The 15,521-nt window shown below is 49.9% G+C and overlaps 1 protein-coding gene across 3 annotated transcripts; it reads right to left on the bottom strand.

Moving 5' to 3' along the window:
* Nucleotides 1–559: 559 nt before the first annotated feature.
* SP5 (Sp5 transcription factor) lies at nt 560–3,317 on the bottom strand. 3 transcript variants are annotated; one of them, XM_037850238.1, is made up of 3 exons: nt 2,944–3,317; nt 2,606–2,706; nt 560–2,319 (listed from the first exon to the last, which is right to left on the bottom strand). In XM_037850238.1, the coding sequence occupies exons 2-3, from the start codon at nt 2,642–2,644 to the stop codon at nt 1,180–1,182; spliced, it is 1,179 nt and encodes a 392-aa protein (XP_037706166.1). In that variant the 5' UTR covers nt 2,645–2,706; nt 2,944–3,317; the 3' UTR covers nt 560–1,179. The 3 variants fall into 3 exon arrangements, with proteins under 3 accessions (XP_037706166.1, XP_037706165.1, XP_037706167.1); XM_037850237.1 differs by lacking the exon at nt 2,606–2,706; XM_037850239.1 differs by having other exon boundaries at nt 2,499–3,314.
* Between the last annotated feature and the right edge of the window lie 12,204 nt (nt 3,318–15,521).

Genomic DNA, 15,521 nt, shown 5'->3' with positions numbered 1-15,521 from the left:
TGAGTAGGAAGAAAGCAAGCAAGACAACGCTGTACATCACGACGAGTGAAATTCAGCAGTGGCGCCTGGGAACAGTTATCTACCGGTTTCCGGGAGGGTCAAAAACCAACTGGAACAAGGGCGTCCAGGTTCTCTCACCCAAGAACTGATCTTTGTATCTCACCTCTCCAGACACCAGCACAGCCAGCCGGGTGGAGAAGGTGCAGCCTACCTGTGACCAACAAATGGAAAGGCACAGGGAATTTTGTCAGATAAAAAGAACGCACAATGTGTGTGCAGCAACTATCAAACTTTTCAGAGAAGCCCGACGGTCTCGGGTAAAGTCTCGCCTAAGACCGCGAAAGAAGCTCCAGCTGCGATGGTAAAATTTCGCGTTAGCCTCCTTACCACAAAACTGACCTTGCCCTACTCCTCCAACCACGCATCCAAAAACATTCTCCCAGAACCCTCCAAGCGAAGAAGCCTCCGCGCCAGGCAGCCTGCAGGAACCATCAAATTTCCAGTGAAACCTGGCCGCTTTGTTAAGCCTCCAGGAAGAAAAAGATCAAATGAGACCGGCTCAGCGGGGTCTCCTCGAGGTGACCCCACAGTTAACGTATTTATTTTCATGCTGCAAATGCTGATCGCTTTACAGAGACATCTCATGCTGGAGCTCTGCATGGAGCTGAAGACAAAAGTACCGTTTTTATTAATGCTATAATTATTATAATTATTCTTTAACAAAGCTATTAAATAACCTGTACAAAGCCCGGGCAGGTCCTAGCAAAACCCCGGGCACTATTTTAAATCTCCCAAGGTCCTTCCGCTTTATTCCAGAGAGGCGTTTTCTATATACAAGGCCAGCCTAAGGTGGTCTCCAAGAACTGTAGGTCTCCCTGACAGAATTGTTCAAAGCTTGGAACCGACCCGGGGTAATACAGGACTCCCAACGGTGATCCAAGTGGTCCCAGTTTCCACCCCTACGTCCCTTGCTCCTCCTGGGCACGGGGACCCCGTCCCAGGGCTGGGGAAGCTGGGAAACTGGCGCCACTTGAGGAGAAGGGCAGCGGGAAGGGTTTATCTGCTGGGTCTCCCCGCGGCCCGCTCCCCTCAGGCCTCGGACCCACAGAACCTCCCCCGCAGAGGTGCTGGGAAGGAGGTCCGAGGCGGGAGAAGCTTCGTGGGTACCCGCGGGTGGGCTCACAGATCCCGGGGATCTTCCCGCTTGACCCCGGCCTCTGCAACTTTGAGCTTCTTATTCTGGTGCGTCTTGACGTGCTTAGCGAGGTGGTCGCTGCGCATGAAGCGCTTGCCGCACTCGGGACAGGCAAAGCGCTTCTCGCCGGTGTGAGTCCGCAGGTGCCGCTGCAGCTCATCTGAGCGCGTGAAGCTCTTGCCGCAGAAGAGCCAGTTGCACACGAAGGGCCGCTCGCCCGTGTGCCAACGCAGGTGCGCCTTCAGGTGCGACGTCTTGCCGTACACCTTGCCACAGCCCGGCACGTGGCACACGTGCTGCTTCTTCTTGCCTGGCTCCGCCTCGGGGGCGCCGCCCGCCGCCTGGCAGTTGGGACAGCGGCAGCGGCGGCACCTCCTGGCCGTGGCCGCCAGGGGGGCCTTGGTCTGCAACAGCGCGGCGATCTGGCTCTGATACTGCGCAAAGTCCGACGGGCCCAACACCAGGCCCCGCTGTAAGGCAGCTGCCGCGGCGACTGCCGCGGTGGAAGAGGGAAAGCGGGGCGCGTGTGGGCCCCCAGCACAGGCTCCGGGGAGCCCGCCCCCCGGAACCCCGGAGGCTCCAGGTCCGGCGCTTGCCTGCGGAATGCTCCACCACGGAAGGTCGTCGGGGGCCGGGTTAGGAGACAGCTGGCGGCAGGTGGGTGGAGGGGGCGGCGGCGGCGGGGGCAGCAGGTTGGAGTAGCCTGGAGGCAGCGCGGCCTGAGCCGCGTAGGGCACGTAGGCAGGAGTGCAGCTGGCGGGCAGCGCCGCCATGCTCGAGGGCAGCATCTTAACCGGCGAGAATTCGTAGGGATAGGAGGGATCGGCTGGGGGTGTGAGCGGCAGCTCGTGCGCCCCCCCGAAGGATGGCTGCAGGTGCGTCTTCTGCGGCGTCAACCCCAAGCTGGGGTGTGGGGGTGGCAGCGTGCCCGGCGAGTGCGCCGGCATGTCGGCTGTCCACGGGTGGAAGAGCCTAGTGGGCGAGCCCAGGGCGGGGTCGTAGGGCACCTGCAAGAAGTCCGGGGGCGCCGCAACGCCCGGCTGACCGATCCGGCTACAGGTGGCGGCCAGCAGCGCCAAGGGAGAGTGCTTGCCCAGGTCTGGGGAGGCGCTGGGGGTGCGGTCCTGCATGGGCGGCGGCAGGGGAGGGAGAAGAGACAAAAGGTTAGCGCTCCAAGCGCGGTATCTCGGCTGTGGGTACCGCCACCCTATTATACAGCCGCCCCTCCCCGCCGTCCCTCCTTCGCCACCACACCACATGCACGCACGCACCCTTCCCGGGGAACTTTTGGTGCCTACGCTACCTGAAAGTGAGGCGCGGGAGCTCTTCCTGCAAAACTACTTAGTGCGGAGAGTGCCCATCTAGCCTTAGAGGAAGCAGGCGCAAAGTGGGACGGGATTGGAAACCTACGGGCCGCTCAGCGGTCTGGAAATCTTCCGCCTTCCCCATCTCTTCTCTCTAAGTTCTCGGTTTCCACGCTACCCTCGCGCTTCTCCCTGGCCCGCAGCAGGCTGAAATTAGCAGGAGGGCGTAGCAGGATGAGCTCTGGCCTTCTTTTCGGCCAGTCGCGCACCTCCGCAAAACCCTCCCCCAAAGGCCACACTCTTGCTAACAGGTTAGGTGTGAAGTTTGCGTGGGCAACACCTCTCCGAGCTTTCTGCCTAGGTCTAACTCCAGGGGCACCCACTGAGTGGGGTTCCCTTTGAGACTGAGGATACACGGAGCCCTCCCCACGGCCCCACCCTGACCTGGAGGAAGGCTTGTAGCGAGTCGTTCCGGAGAACTGCCACGGCGGCCATGGCTACAGCTGGCGGACCGCTCGACGCGGAGCAGGGCGCCACCGAGGCATGGAGACCCGAAGGCGAGAACGAGAGGCCGCCCAGCGTCCCTCCCCGACGCCCGCTCTGTGCGCGGGGGCCCTCCCCGCCGGCGCCCCTTGCCGCGCCGCGCTCGCTCGACCCGCGCGAGGTCTGAGCGCTTCAGGATCACCTCCAAGAATTTGATAAGGACTTTGCTGGGCCGCCAGCCAGTCAGAGGGAAGATTTATGGCTTTGAAGTTTGCCGCTACCCAATCATCAAAGAATAGCGGCTCTCTCAGAAGCGAAAGCAAATCCTTTGAATCCACAAAGCTCCTATGGTGTGTTTGTTGGTCTGGATAAAAGAACTGATTATTAGGGGGGATGGGAAAGGAGGAGATAAAGGCGGGACAATTAATGAAGTAATCACTATGTGGGAAATGTATATACACAAATAATTGGATTTTCCTGATCAAAGGGGGCCTTGCCGCCTGGAGACCCGCGCGCATGGGTTGCCCAAGACACTCGATCCCCCACTTCCCCCTCCCATTTGCAATTAAAGATTTGCACCGAGGCAGCGCCCAGGGTGACAAAGTGTCTTTGTTATCTCCAGAGAAATCTGCCTTCGCCTTCTAGGCGCGGGACTTTGCGACTGGGAGAGGATAACTTTTCCCCGGTACGAACACCCCGCGAACAGCACCGAGTTCCCGGGGCGCGGCCTGGGACTGGCCGCGCTCAGCCGGCTGCCCGCACCCCCGCCCGCTGCGGGTGGAGCAACCGGCAAGGTTGTGACCCAGGGCGGGGCCAGGCGGCCGCCCAGGGCGGCGGTGGGTGGTGCACACGCTCAAAGGCCTCTTCCGCTTGACAGAGGCTTGTTTGTGACGCTCCTGTTGGTCACCAAGAGGTTTCCCTCAGGCTCTAACTTTTGCGCTTAGTGAAACCGGGAAAAACACTTCGCCGCCCAACTCCCAAAGCCGAGTTTGGCAGGACATGCATAGCAGACCCTAATACTCACCGGAGGAAAAATAATAGTCTGGCCCGGTGCTACTCTAGTCCTTTTCCTCCCCCAGGCAAGCAACCCTGGATGCCGTAGAGGTCTGGGCAGGCGGCCGGCGCAGTTAGGCCCCACCTAAAGTCCCTGGTGATGCTAGTCATTTCTCTTCTTAAGCCCCGCCAAGCAATTGCGCGCTCGCAAACCGGAAAGAGCCTACCAGGAGACTACTCGGAAAAAAGTAAGGAGGGGGCCGAGAAAACTTTTTGTTCAATAAACCACAAGCCATACGAGGGAGGCCCCAAAGGGAGAAAGAAAAGTCAATATAAACTCTTGTTTCTGGCACATTGGAAATAAAGGAAAGTTTCTCACCAGGCGCGGGGCCTGCCTCGCTGAGGGCAGAGAAGCGCTCGCCAGGGTGGGTTACCCCCAGACCCTCACTGGCCGCCCACGCCGGCCGAGGAGGGGCAATCGGCTGCCTTACTCCTCCACTGCGCCGCAGCCAACACATAGTCCGCGCAAGGCGCGCGTCCTGCCCGAGCGGTGCGGGCGGGGATCATCCCATCCGGAAGCGCGGGGAGGGGAGGGAGGAAGGGGCGGCCCAGGCGCCGCGGAGTTCAAACAGTTCAGGGGATTTGAGGCCGGGCTCCGCCGCGGAGCCTTCCAGCCGGCGGCAGCGGCTCACGTGACGGTGCAGCAGGGCAGGCCGCCTAGGCTTGGCCGGCGGGGTCCTCGTTCGGTCTCCCTGAGGCCGCTGGCAGCGCTGGAAGTCCTAGAACAAGCTGGCGCGCTTTGAAGAGATTAGAGTGAACGGCGTCTCGCTAGCGGGCGTGGGGAGCACGGCACCGGTTCTTCTAGGGTCCGGGACCCAACACCTGCCTTCCTGGCACGTCGTCCTTTCCCGGACCGCACCGCGCCCGGGCCTTAAGTGTGGAGACCGACTGGGTGGACAGACCCGCGGTGCGGCAGCCAGAAGCTAGTCCAACTCCGACGGGCTTGATTTCGGAGTCTGGGCTGTATATTGGTCCCCACCTTCCTCCCCACCCCCACCGCACTCCCACCAGGGGTCAGAAACCTATGCCACTAGGTCCACAGGCCCCCAAGACTAAGGGCTCGGCGGCAGGAGCGCGCTGGGCCTGCTTTCGTTAGGAGAGTTGCCGAATGAGAACTTAACTGAAGACGCTTGGGCCGCGCCTGGCCCAAACATGGTCGACCCCTGCACACCACGCACTCATACGCCCCATTTCTCCCCAACAAGGAGTCATCCCGAGAACCACGAAGCGGCCTCGCTCCTCCTGGAGATGGGGTCGGAGGGCTCTGGGGGCTTACTGGTTTTCTCCGAGATCCGGCGGATCAGCCCCTTCCCTCGTCCTGGGGTCGCGTCCCATCAAAGCCTGGGACTCGAGGAAGCACCTTTCCGGGTGCAGGTCAGATGTCAGGGAGCTGGCTCCGCGACGTTCACCCGCCCCCACACAGGTGCGCACCCCGGAACCCGTCCCTTGGCGTCTCTGTTCGCTCTCGGGGCCGCCTCCGAGTTCACCAAGACCCCTTATCCTTATCCAGGCAGGCGGGCCAGGCCAGACCAAGCAGCCTCGAAGGCAACCTCATTTGCCAAATCTGTTTTTTTGTTTTTTTGTTTGTTTTGTCTTGTTTTTACCAAAAATGCAAGAAAAGCCAGTCCACATCTCTGAAGTTGTTACACAACTTTTTTCTCCAGTATGCACTCATTGAGCTCATTAAGCCACCATCAGCGACCAGCAGGGCCAAAGAGAGTTGTGGTTTGGTGGTTAAGCCAGATTTCTGGCCGTGCCACTTTCTAATTGGTGACCCGTGGGCAAGTCGCTTAACTTCTTTGTGCCTCAGTTTCCCATTTGTAAAATGGGGGTGCTAGTCATATTAATGCTCCCCTCGTAGAATGGCTGTAGGCTTAAATGAATTAATATATTCAAAGTCCTGGACAGTGCGGGGCACATAGTAGGCCCTTTCTGAATTGCTCTCGGCCTCATCTCATTTGTGAAAACCCGCTCAAATTCCAACCCACTCAGGCCGGAACTGAAGTTTGAGGAGAGATTTTCCTGAACTGCTGTTTGGACTCCCTCTACGAACAACTTATTCTTAATGAAGTAATGAGCGGAGAGTCCATTAAAAATGGATATCCAGGATATCCAAGGACAGTATTTATCTTAGAAATTTGTTGCAATCACCAAGAGATAGAGGTATCAAGGCCAGATGCCAGTTCCGTTACACAAAGCCCGGCGCCCAGGAAGACCGTGTGGCAGCTCTGCCATAATGTAAAGAGACATCAAAGACGGAGCGTTCAGCAACAGCGCAGCCAAGAAGGAGGGAGGGAACCCGGGAGGATCGGGCGCGCCCCAGACGGCCGGGGGCGGAGAGGGCGGAGGTCAGTTCAAAGAGGCATCCGCTGGGGCGCGAGTCCGCAGGAGGGAAGGTTTAATGGGCTTTCTTTTGTTGGTGGGTGTGTTTGAGCACAGCGGACCCAGCAGTCCTATACGATCCTCCTGCTCCAGGGGTGGGGCGGGGTCGAGCCGCCAATGAGAAGCAAACTTTAACCGCTGCGGGGGTTGGGGGGATAGAAGGGCGGGGAGGTTGAATACCAGCCTCCTGGTGGCTGCAGGCGCTGCAGAGCCGCTCTCCAAGCCGCGGGGTTCCAAAGCTGGGAAGTTTGCGTCGCAGTTTCTTTGCGGGCTGGCCGGCGCTCAACGAGTGCAACCTGCAAGAAGAGGCGGGTGGGTGAACTCGCAGTGGCAATGGTGAGGTGGGCGGACCTGCGCGGCGCGCTCTAGGATCAGCTCCAAAGGAAAAAAAAAGAGTGTTTACTGAGACTACAGTTGCTGCAAGCGCGGGGGCCGAGGATCTCGCGCCTGGCATTTTCTTGCAGCAACGGGGGACTTACGCCTCTGGCATGAATCCAACCAGGCGGTCACCCCTCTCCAGTTGATTACAAAAAATCTAGATATTATGTAGGGCACTAAAACAAATTCTTAATTTACTGGTTCTTTACAGTTGGGTGTTGCTTAACCGATCGGATCTCGCCCTCTCCCTGCCAAGGCCCAACCTTGCAATTGCCCGCCGCTACCTAGTCATTGCTTTATAAAAACTAGAAGGGTGGTGCAGATTTTTCTCGTGCTAATGGGGCACGGAGTCGCAGGAGGACGCCTATGTATTTCTTCAGACATCTACAACCAAGTATTCTTAGAGCAGTCACTCGGCACCCTTTTGAAGTTGTGCTAGACTAGAAAGCTGCTATTGTTCTCAGCTTTCAACATGGAAGGGATCAAACTTTGTCTCTTCAATTTGAAAGATTTTTTTTTTTTTTATGGTGATGGGGTTGCAATCTGATACTCTAAATTAACTTTGAGGATTTGGAGCTGCCTGGCAGTTCAAGCTGCAGACCAAATCAGATTCTTCAGTGTCTGCATCTGAAATAGGTACTCTTGATCACTAATATGGCCGAGTGTGTTCAGTCACAAGCAATTGTAATGCTGGGAACCTTTGGAAAACACTGACCTGGTTACCACGTTTTCACTTGCTATAAAATAGGTAAGTTTCCTTAACTGGAAACCTTGAGTCAATTTTAAGCTTAAATTTCAAAACTGATCTGTGTATAACTGATGAAGGCAAGGAATTGAAAAACTAGAAGGGTTCATTTGTTTCATCCAATTCTCCTTCCCCATTTGATGGCAAAAGGAAACAGCGTTTGCCTGCACCGTGCTGTGAAATTTAGTAGATAGATGTTTAATAAATACTTATTGGTATTGGGTGGCAGAGTGGAATTGTGAGTATAAATGTCATCTGCTTAATGATCGCCTGGTACTGTGGAGCACACAAATGCACACAAATGCACACAAATGCACACAAATGCAGTAGGCACCCAGGGGAGAGGACTGGTGAGGGCTGAGGTGGTTAAGGGAGAATTAAGAACATAGGTTCATACAAAAACTTTTACACAAACATTCATAGCAGCATTATTCATAATATCCCCAAACTGGAAACCACCTAAATGTCCATCAGCTGATGAGTGGATCAACAAAATGTGGTACAGCCATATAATGGAATATTATTTAGCTATGAGAATGAAGTACTTGCTACAACATGGTGATCCTTGAAAATGTTATGCTAAGTAAAAGAAGCCAACCACAAAAGATGTGAAATGTCCAGAACAGGCAAATTTCAGGGACAGATTAGTGGTTGCCAGGGGCTGGGAAGAGTAGGAAATGGGAAATGTAGTGGGTTTAATTGTGTCCCTCCAAAAGATATGTTCAAGTCCTTACCTCACTACCTGTGAATGTAGCTTTTTAATGTCTTTGCACATGTCATCAAGTTAAGATGATTAGGGTAAGCCCTAAATCCAATGCTGGTGTCTATAAGAAAAAGAGAGAGTGATTTGGACACAGAGACTTAGAAGAGGTACACAAGAAAGGCGGCGATCTAAAGACAGAGGCAGAAAGTGGAGTGGTGCAGCTACAAGCCAAGGAATGCCAAAGATTACCAGCAACCACCAGGGCTAGGAAGAGGCAAGGAAGGATTCTTCCCTAGAGCCTTCAGATGGAGCGTGGCTCTATGGCACCCTCATTTCGGACTTCTATTTTCCAGAACTGTGAGAGAATAAATTTCTGTTGTTTTAAGCCATCCAGTTTGTGAAAATTTGTTATAGCAGCCTTAAGAAATTTATATAGGGAGTGACAGCTAATGAATATGGGATTTCTTGGAGGGGATGTAAAAATGTTCTAAAATTGATCGCGGTGATGGCTGCACAACTCTGACTATACTAAAAACCATTGATTTATATGCTTTAAGTGGAAGAATTGTATAAGTGAATTATACCTCAATAAAGCAGTTTTTTGTTTTTTGTTTTAAATCAGAAGGACCCCAGAGTTTTAGTCTGTGAGGCAGCAGAGTGACAAAAAAATGGGAGATTAAGGAGGGGAGACAGTTTATGTAGAAGTACTGAACTCGGTGCTGGTGAATCTGAGATTTAGCTGGATATTCATGTGAAAATGCCTGCGGGAGCTGGAAATATGGAGAGTGGGCAGTGTGGGAGAGTGACAGGGCTGGAGAGAAGGATTTGTGAGCTTTCTGTAAGGCTGAATAAGTGAGCTGGTAGAGTGATGGAGGTTAAGCAGGTAGGGAAAAGCTACCACAACATTTGGAGGGAAACCACAGTTAGAAGTTGAACAGATGGAGAAGAGCCATCAAAGCAGCCAAAAGAAACAAGGGAGAGAAGCAAGAGGAAACAAAGGAAGTAGAGGTGGGAGAATGGGCACAACCATTGGACATGTCCAAGGCTGGGGAGGTGTGTGGAAGGGATGGTGGGTGGTGATGGCAGTGAGAAATAGAAGCAGCCCTTTTGCTTAGGTAGGAAGCTTTGAGCTTCTGAACTGAGGCGGGGACAGAAGCCAGTTAGAACAGATAACAGGGTCAAGGAATAAGTTTTGTTGCTGTGTTCTAGGATGTGGTAAAAAGGAAATGTTGGGGGAGGGGTGGATTGCAGGTGGGAGGCCTAGAAACTGGGGTTTACAGTAGAAGTGTGGGAGAGGATCCTCTTCTTCCAAAGCTGGAGGGAAGCGAGCAAGTTTAACTGTAGGACACGGTTTTTGATGTGCAGAAGGGGGTGCCAAATGAAACTTAGGGGGAAGCTTCCCATTTATTATTAGTATTTCTTTAAAGTACAGTTGAAGCCGTTGATGAGAGTGAAAGGGGTGGTCACACGATAAAAGTACAAAAAAACTGGCCACAGACCAGGCTGCTTATCCCTGCTGTGTGCCAGCCCTTGCATGAGATGTTTTACTTGATTACATTTAAGCCTCACACACTTAAGTCCTGCCATGTACTCTGCTACCATCTGGACTTCCTTAGACAAGAAGGTGAGGACAGGAGCAGCCTTCATGTCCTGCTGTCGGGCTGTGATGCAGGGCAGGGGAGGAGCCCTGGGGTACCACCCGTGGGAGGGAGGTCTCCAAACTAAACATGATTTCCTTTGGCATCTAAAATTTCTTTCAACAGCATTGCCATTGATACAGGTCATCTTAAGGGACATACAACACCCCCTTACAAAACATAATGCCTTATTTCCAAAGTGCCAAACTTCCTTATTAAACATTTATTTCATTTATTCCTTTATATCCTTGCCTTAAAATTACCCTGTGGTTTTGATTTGCAACAAGCACCATTTGATGTGAGAAGAAATAAAGGCACAGAGAAATCCATGGACTGAAGCTCAAGGCAGGAGGCTGCAGAAGCTTGAGGCACCCTTTTGGGGCTTCATCTTCCATCTTTCTTTCCAAGCACAATGGACCAAATGTTTATTGAGTGCAGAGCACATGTTTACAAGGCAAGCACAGGCACGGTGCCGGGCGCTGTGAGCCCCAGACATAAAGGAAACATGACCTTGCCCTCAAGAGTTTCAGTCCTGGCTGAAGAAAAGAGAAGCCAGAGGGAGCCACAGGACCCCGGGAAGGATGCTGAGGGCTCGAAGGGGCCGTGGTGATCATCAACTCTGACAAAGGGACTGAGGCCCAAAGAAGTGAGGTGGCTTCCTGACATGACACAGCAAGGAAAACTGAATCTCATATATATTTCTCAAATGCTGATAAGGAACATGTATGTATAGGGATGATTCTCCACATCCTCTTACCCATTTGTGGCAGCATTTATTACTTTAGAAGAGTAATTTTATACACATTTATACTTTAGAAGCAATAATTTTATACACATAGATTCTGGAAGATTAGAATATAGCAATAAAGCATGAATTAACATTTAGGAAAATTACTTTGGCTGTAAACTAATAAAGATTTAATGAAAAACATTGTTTGCACATACCAAAAAATGTAAAGTTGTCCAACCTCCTAAGTCTAGCATCCTTGGATGGAGGGAATTCGGTTGACTAATTTAGGCTGGAGAAAGGTGAGGTCTCAGCATCATGAGTTTTGCTTTTTTATTGTTAGTATTATTCTGTTCAGTGGCCACAGCTTGTGCCCCGTCTGTGCACATGCAGACACTTTAACTTAGAGTGTGCTTCTGTGACAGTGTGGCTGGAGGGCAATGAAGCTGCCACCACTCACAATATGTGATCTCACTGAATCCTCTGTCACATAAAAGACAAAAATGTTTAAGAATTTAGGAAAAAAAGAGACCGTTTATTTATCAAAAAAGAGACCATTTGCAAATTGGGGAATGCTCTATGCCGAGACAAAAGTGCTCCATTTTTCCTTGAGAAAGAAAGAGGCAACTTACATAGTAAATATGAGGGAAATATGACTGTAGTTATGAAATATGATCCAAAGAAAATATGATTGGTTAAGCAAAACCAATAAGAAAAGCAAGTCTTATAATGGGATGGAATGCTAACAAAACTTATTTACCCCTGACAATATTCCTGGTTTCGGGGAAATCAAGACCCAGGTTCAAATGATGTTAGAACATCCTAGCAGTTATGCAAAGTAGGAGAGTCTCAGTTAACTTGTCCCACAGATACAGATAACTTGTCTTAGGAATGTGTGGGTGATTTCAAAATGTACAGACAAGTTAGCTTTTACTTTAATCATGTTTAGGTAAGTTGGCCTCTGCTTTAGACACATATGGACAAGTTGCCCCCAGTCTTTTGCCAATTCACTAACCCTATTATAGACAGGGAAATTGTAGCACAGAGGGGTTAAATGATTTGCCCAAGATCACCACCCATCCTGTTACTGGAAGAACCAGGAATCGAATCCAAGTAATGTTACTGCAGAGTGCAACCTGTTAACCGTCGCAACAGAGAACTCCCTGAGCGAATGCCAATCTCTTTCTCTTATTGCAGAAACAATTCATTGTGTTTGTGGGTCTGCAGCAACATTATTAAATAAAAAGTCTGGGATAATCTATTGGAACATTGCAGGCTGTTCGTTATTTGTCTCGTGGTAAAAATGGCAGTCCTTTATGAGATGTTTGCTATCTGGTTTTACCCAAGCAGAAATATGGGTTTCAACCTCAAGGATTATAGTTCAGATCCATGACCTTTTCTTTCACTTCCACAGTACTCTTTTCTCCCTCCTTCCCCCAACTCCAAGCCACCAGATTGAGCCAGAATAAGCTATTTACCTTGGAAAGTTATTAAACTAAAATATTTGGACATTTTAAGGTACCAATTTTAAGGATATAGATAAACACTAGTCTAATATCTTTAGGGGTTCAGCTGGAGAGAAACTAATACAACTGTCAGAACTCTGCATGTCCCAATTCCAATTGAAAAGGTCACCTCTCCCACAAGACCTTTTGATCTAGAGGAAACAAAGTCCTTTCTAGTTGGGTTCTAGGATCATGGTTTAGTTTCAAGTTGGAACTGTTCTCTTTACTCTGGAGCTTTGCCTAGAGTCACTCAGATTTAGATTCACCCTTTCAGGATACCAGTACTTCCCCCCTCTCCGTTTGTTCTCTTCTCCCTCCCTAGCCTTTTCATGACTGCTCCCTGAACTTTCTCATCTGTTGTTTCTCTAAGATTTCCCTATCTGGCTGCTACAAGAGGCTCCAGGACCTACATCAGGATCCCCACTTATCTCTTACTGTATCAGTCAGGGTTCAGTGGCAGTGAACAGAATCCTCTCTACCTAGTTTAAGGAGAAATGGATTTATTATTACAACACATTCAATGTCTCACAGAATGACTAGAAAGATGAAGAAATAGAGTCTACGCTGAGCTTCCAGGAATGACTCCAAAAGCCACACCACAGACCTGAGTCTGTGCCCCCGCCAGGATCAGGAAGCTCTGGAGTCCGAAAGCTGCCTGCCTACTGGAAAGCCATCATGACATCTGCCCCATTTCAGAATCATGCCTCCCCACCCTGAACTGTACCTTGCCTCTTGACATCATGGATATAGGGCTGGGACATTAGGGCCTCTGTTGCAGCTGTCACAGGAAAAATAAATGCCACCACAACTATACTAACTAGTTGGAACAGCAGAAGCACCGTTTCTGCCTTGCAGTTGTTTACTTCTGCCTTTCAAATTTGGTATGGTGCATCTTGACTGGTGGCATAACCTAAATCAAATATCTGGAACCCTAGCTTCAAGACAGTCAGGGAAATAGAGTTTTTAGCTTTCTGGCCTAGAAAGAGATTGCAATTGCTATTGAAGGAGCCAATCCAAATATCCACTATATTTGTTGATTATGTAGTTGCTTCACTTTAATTCCTGGTCTCCATTCTTAGACTCTCACTTCCCCACAGGGAATTGCCCAAGGACTGATAAGCTCTTTCTTCTCATAACAAATACCAATAATGGTCCAGCCACTCTGGACCCAGTTATGCCATTCAACCAACATTTACTGAGTTCCTACTGTTTACTCCTTTGATCATTTCCCTCTCTTATGACTTCCAAATACGTCTCCAGCTTTAACATTGACTGTCTCTGGAGTCCAGCTCCAAATTGCTAACTGCCCACTTGACATCTCAGGAGTGTCCCACCAGATCTTCAAAATCAATACACCCCAAGGAAACACAGCCCTTCTCTCACTCTCCAAACCAACTCATCATCCCAAGATCTTGGATGACTTGGGTTCAGACTAATCTGTGCTTCTTTTTTCTGCACTTTCCACTTCTATACTGCTTAAATCCTACTAGTTATATTTCCATGCTGCTTTCTAATTTTTGTTTCTCCTTTCTTTTCTCAAGTCCACTTTCCTGGCTGAAACCTTCATTATCTTTCAACTCCCATTTCTTGACCCTTGTGGCAGACTGTATTTTCCACAGATGATCATAACAATATCTTCTATCCCACATACACTGGCCTTAGTGATTCACTTATAACCAGTGGAATGCAGCAGAAGTGACTTCCAAGAATAGGTCAGTAAAGGTCAAGTGGCTTCCACCTGGTTCTCTTGGAACTCTGACTCTCCAAATGCTTCCCTTTGGAACACTCCCTCTTGGAACCCAGCTGTGGGAAGCCCAAGCCTCATGGAGAGACAGCATGTAGATGCTTTGGGTAACAGTCCCAGCTGAACCCAACCTTTGAGTCACCCCAGCCCAGTGCCAGGCATGTGTCACAGCCCAGGAGGACTTTTGTAGCTGAAGGACCAAAAAAAGCACCAGACACATTCTGAGACATGAACTTTTATTATGGGGATTACCTACAGGGTGGGGAAGTCGAGTCACGTTGCCCTGAAATCAAGAGTTTCTCTGAATGGATTCAGGAGCTGCTCTGAATGGTGGCGAGTTCAGAACACAACGTGGAAATAGTCTGCACTTTGGGGGGCTGAATAAGCTGATTATAAGGGCTCAACTTTCCAACGGGTATGAGAGCATAAGGCAGGGAGTGGGGGGTCCTGCAACATAGGGAGGGATTGATTGTAATCAACAAGGAGGAGGGGAGGATTATAGATTATCTTGTAGATAACAGTATCTCAGGGAGTCTCAGGGAGGAGGTAGTTTCAGGTATAGATTACATTTAGCACCTGATATTACAAGGAGAGTAGGTCAAACCTTAACTGTCTGAGGTCAAGCAAACTGCTGTGTGCAGTCTTCAAGACACATGGGGGCCCAGGGCTCCCACAGCGTGTAAGTGAAGAAGCCTTCAAATGATTCAAGCCCCTACTGTTTAAGTCACCCTAGCTGAGACTCAAGATATCATGGAGCAGAGACAAGCCATTCTTTCTGTATCCTGTCCAAATTCAATCCACAAAATCCAAGAGCACCATGAAGTGGCTGTTGTTTTACTCCACTAAGTGTGGGATGGCTTGTTATACAGCAATAGATGATTGAAATGGTCCTCACATGCATATTGTATATTATCTGATGAATACTGAGTAACTTGTATTTTTATATTGTTCAAAAACTTAAATGGCTCCTGATTGAACATGGAATTAATTGTATATTCTTCAGGCTTGCATTCAAGATGCCACATAGCTTTTAGTCTTGCTGACTTATCTGCCACTTTTACCCACTGCCCATCTTTTATTCCAGATATTAGATCTTCGCTTGGCCATGCCTGACGCTTTCCTGCCTTCATCAGCTCTCAGAAGCCCTGGCCTTTGCTTAGACTGTTCATTTTCCAGGTCTAACAAATTTCTATAATTCCTCCAAACCCAGTACAAATCTCACATCCTCTTATGATTGTGCTGTCCAATATGGTAGCTGGTAGCCACATGTGACAATTTACATTTACATTTAAATTTAAATTGATTAAAATTAGAAGTTCAGTTCCTCAGCCTCTGTAATCACATTTCAAGTGTGCAATAGCCACTGTCTCCTGAACAGTGCTGCTCTAAGGAGTCTTTTAGGCTTTCCCTTTACCAATTAATCTTTCCTCCCACCAAACCTTTAAACGGCAATTTTAGCAATTTTTATCTGAAAGACATTTAGAAAGTCAGGTAATCCAATACCATATAATTACAGATACAGCTTTGTTTTCCACAATTTGACTGCATTGCTCTGGATATGGGAGGGGGCTCAGTAAACATTTATTGAGTTGCAAGGAAGCAAGGACAGGTCTGTACTAAGGATTTTGTGTCATATCATCTCTCAAAACCTTTGCCAGTAAAATT

The sequence above is a fragment of the Choloepus didactylus genome, chromosome 9 (assembly GCF_015220235.1).
Source record: "Choloepus didactylus isolate mChoDid1 chromosome 9, mChoDid1.pri, whole genome shotgun sequence".
Classification (NCBI taxonomy): Eukaryota; Metazoa; Chordata; class Mammalia; order Pilosa; family Megalonychidae; genus Choloepus; species Choloepus didactylus.
The sequence above is the reverse complement of the archived record's forward strand: the minus strand, read 5'-3'. Positions and strand labels throughout refer to the sequence as shown.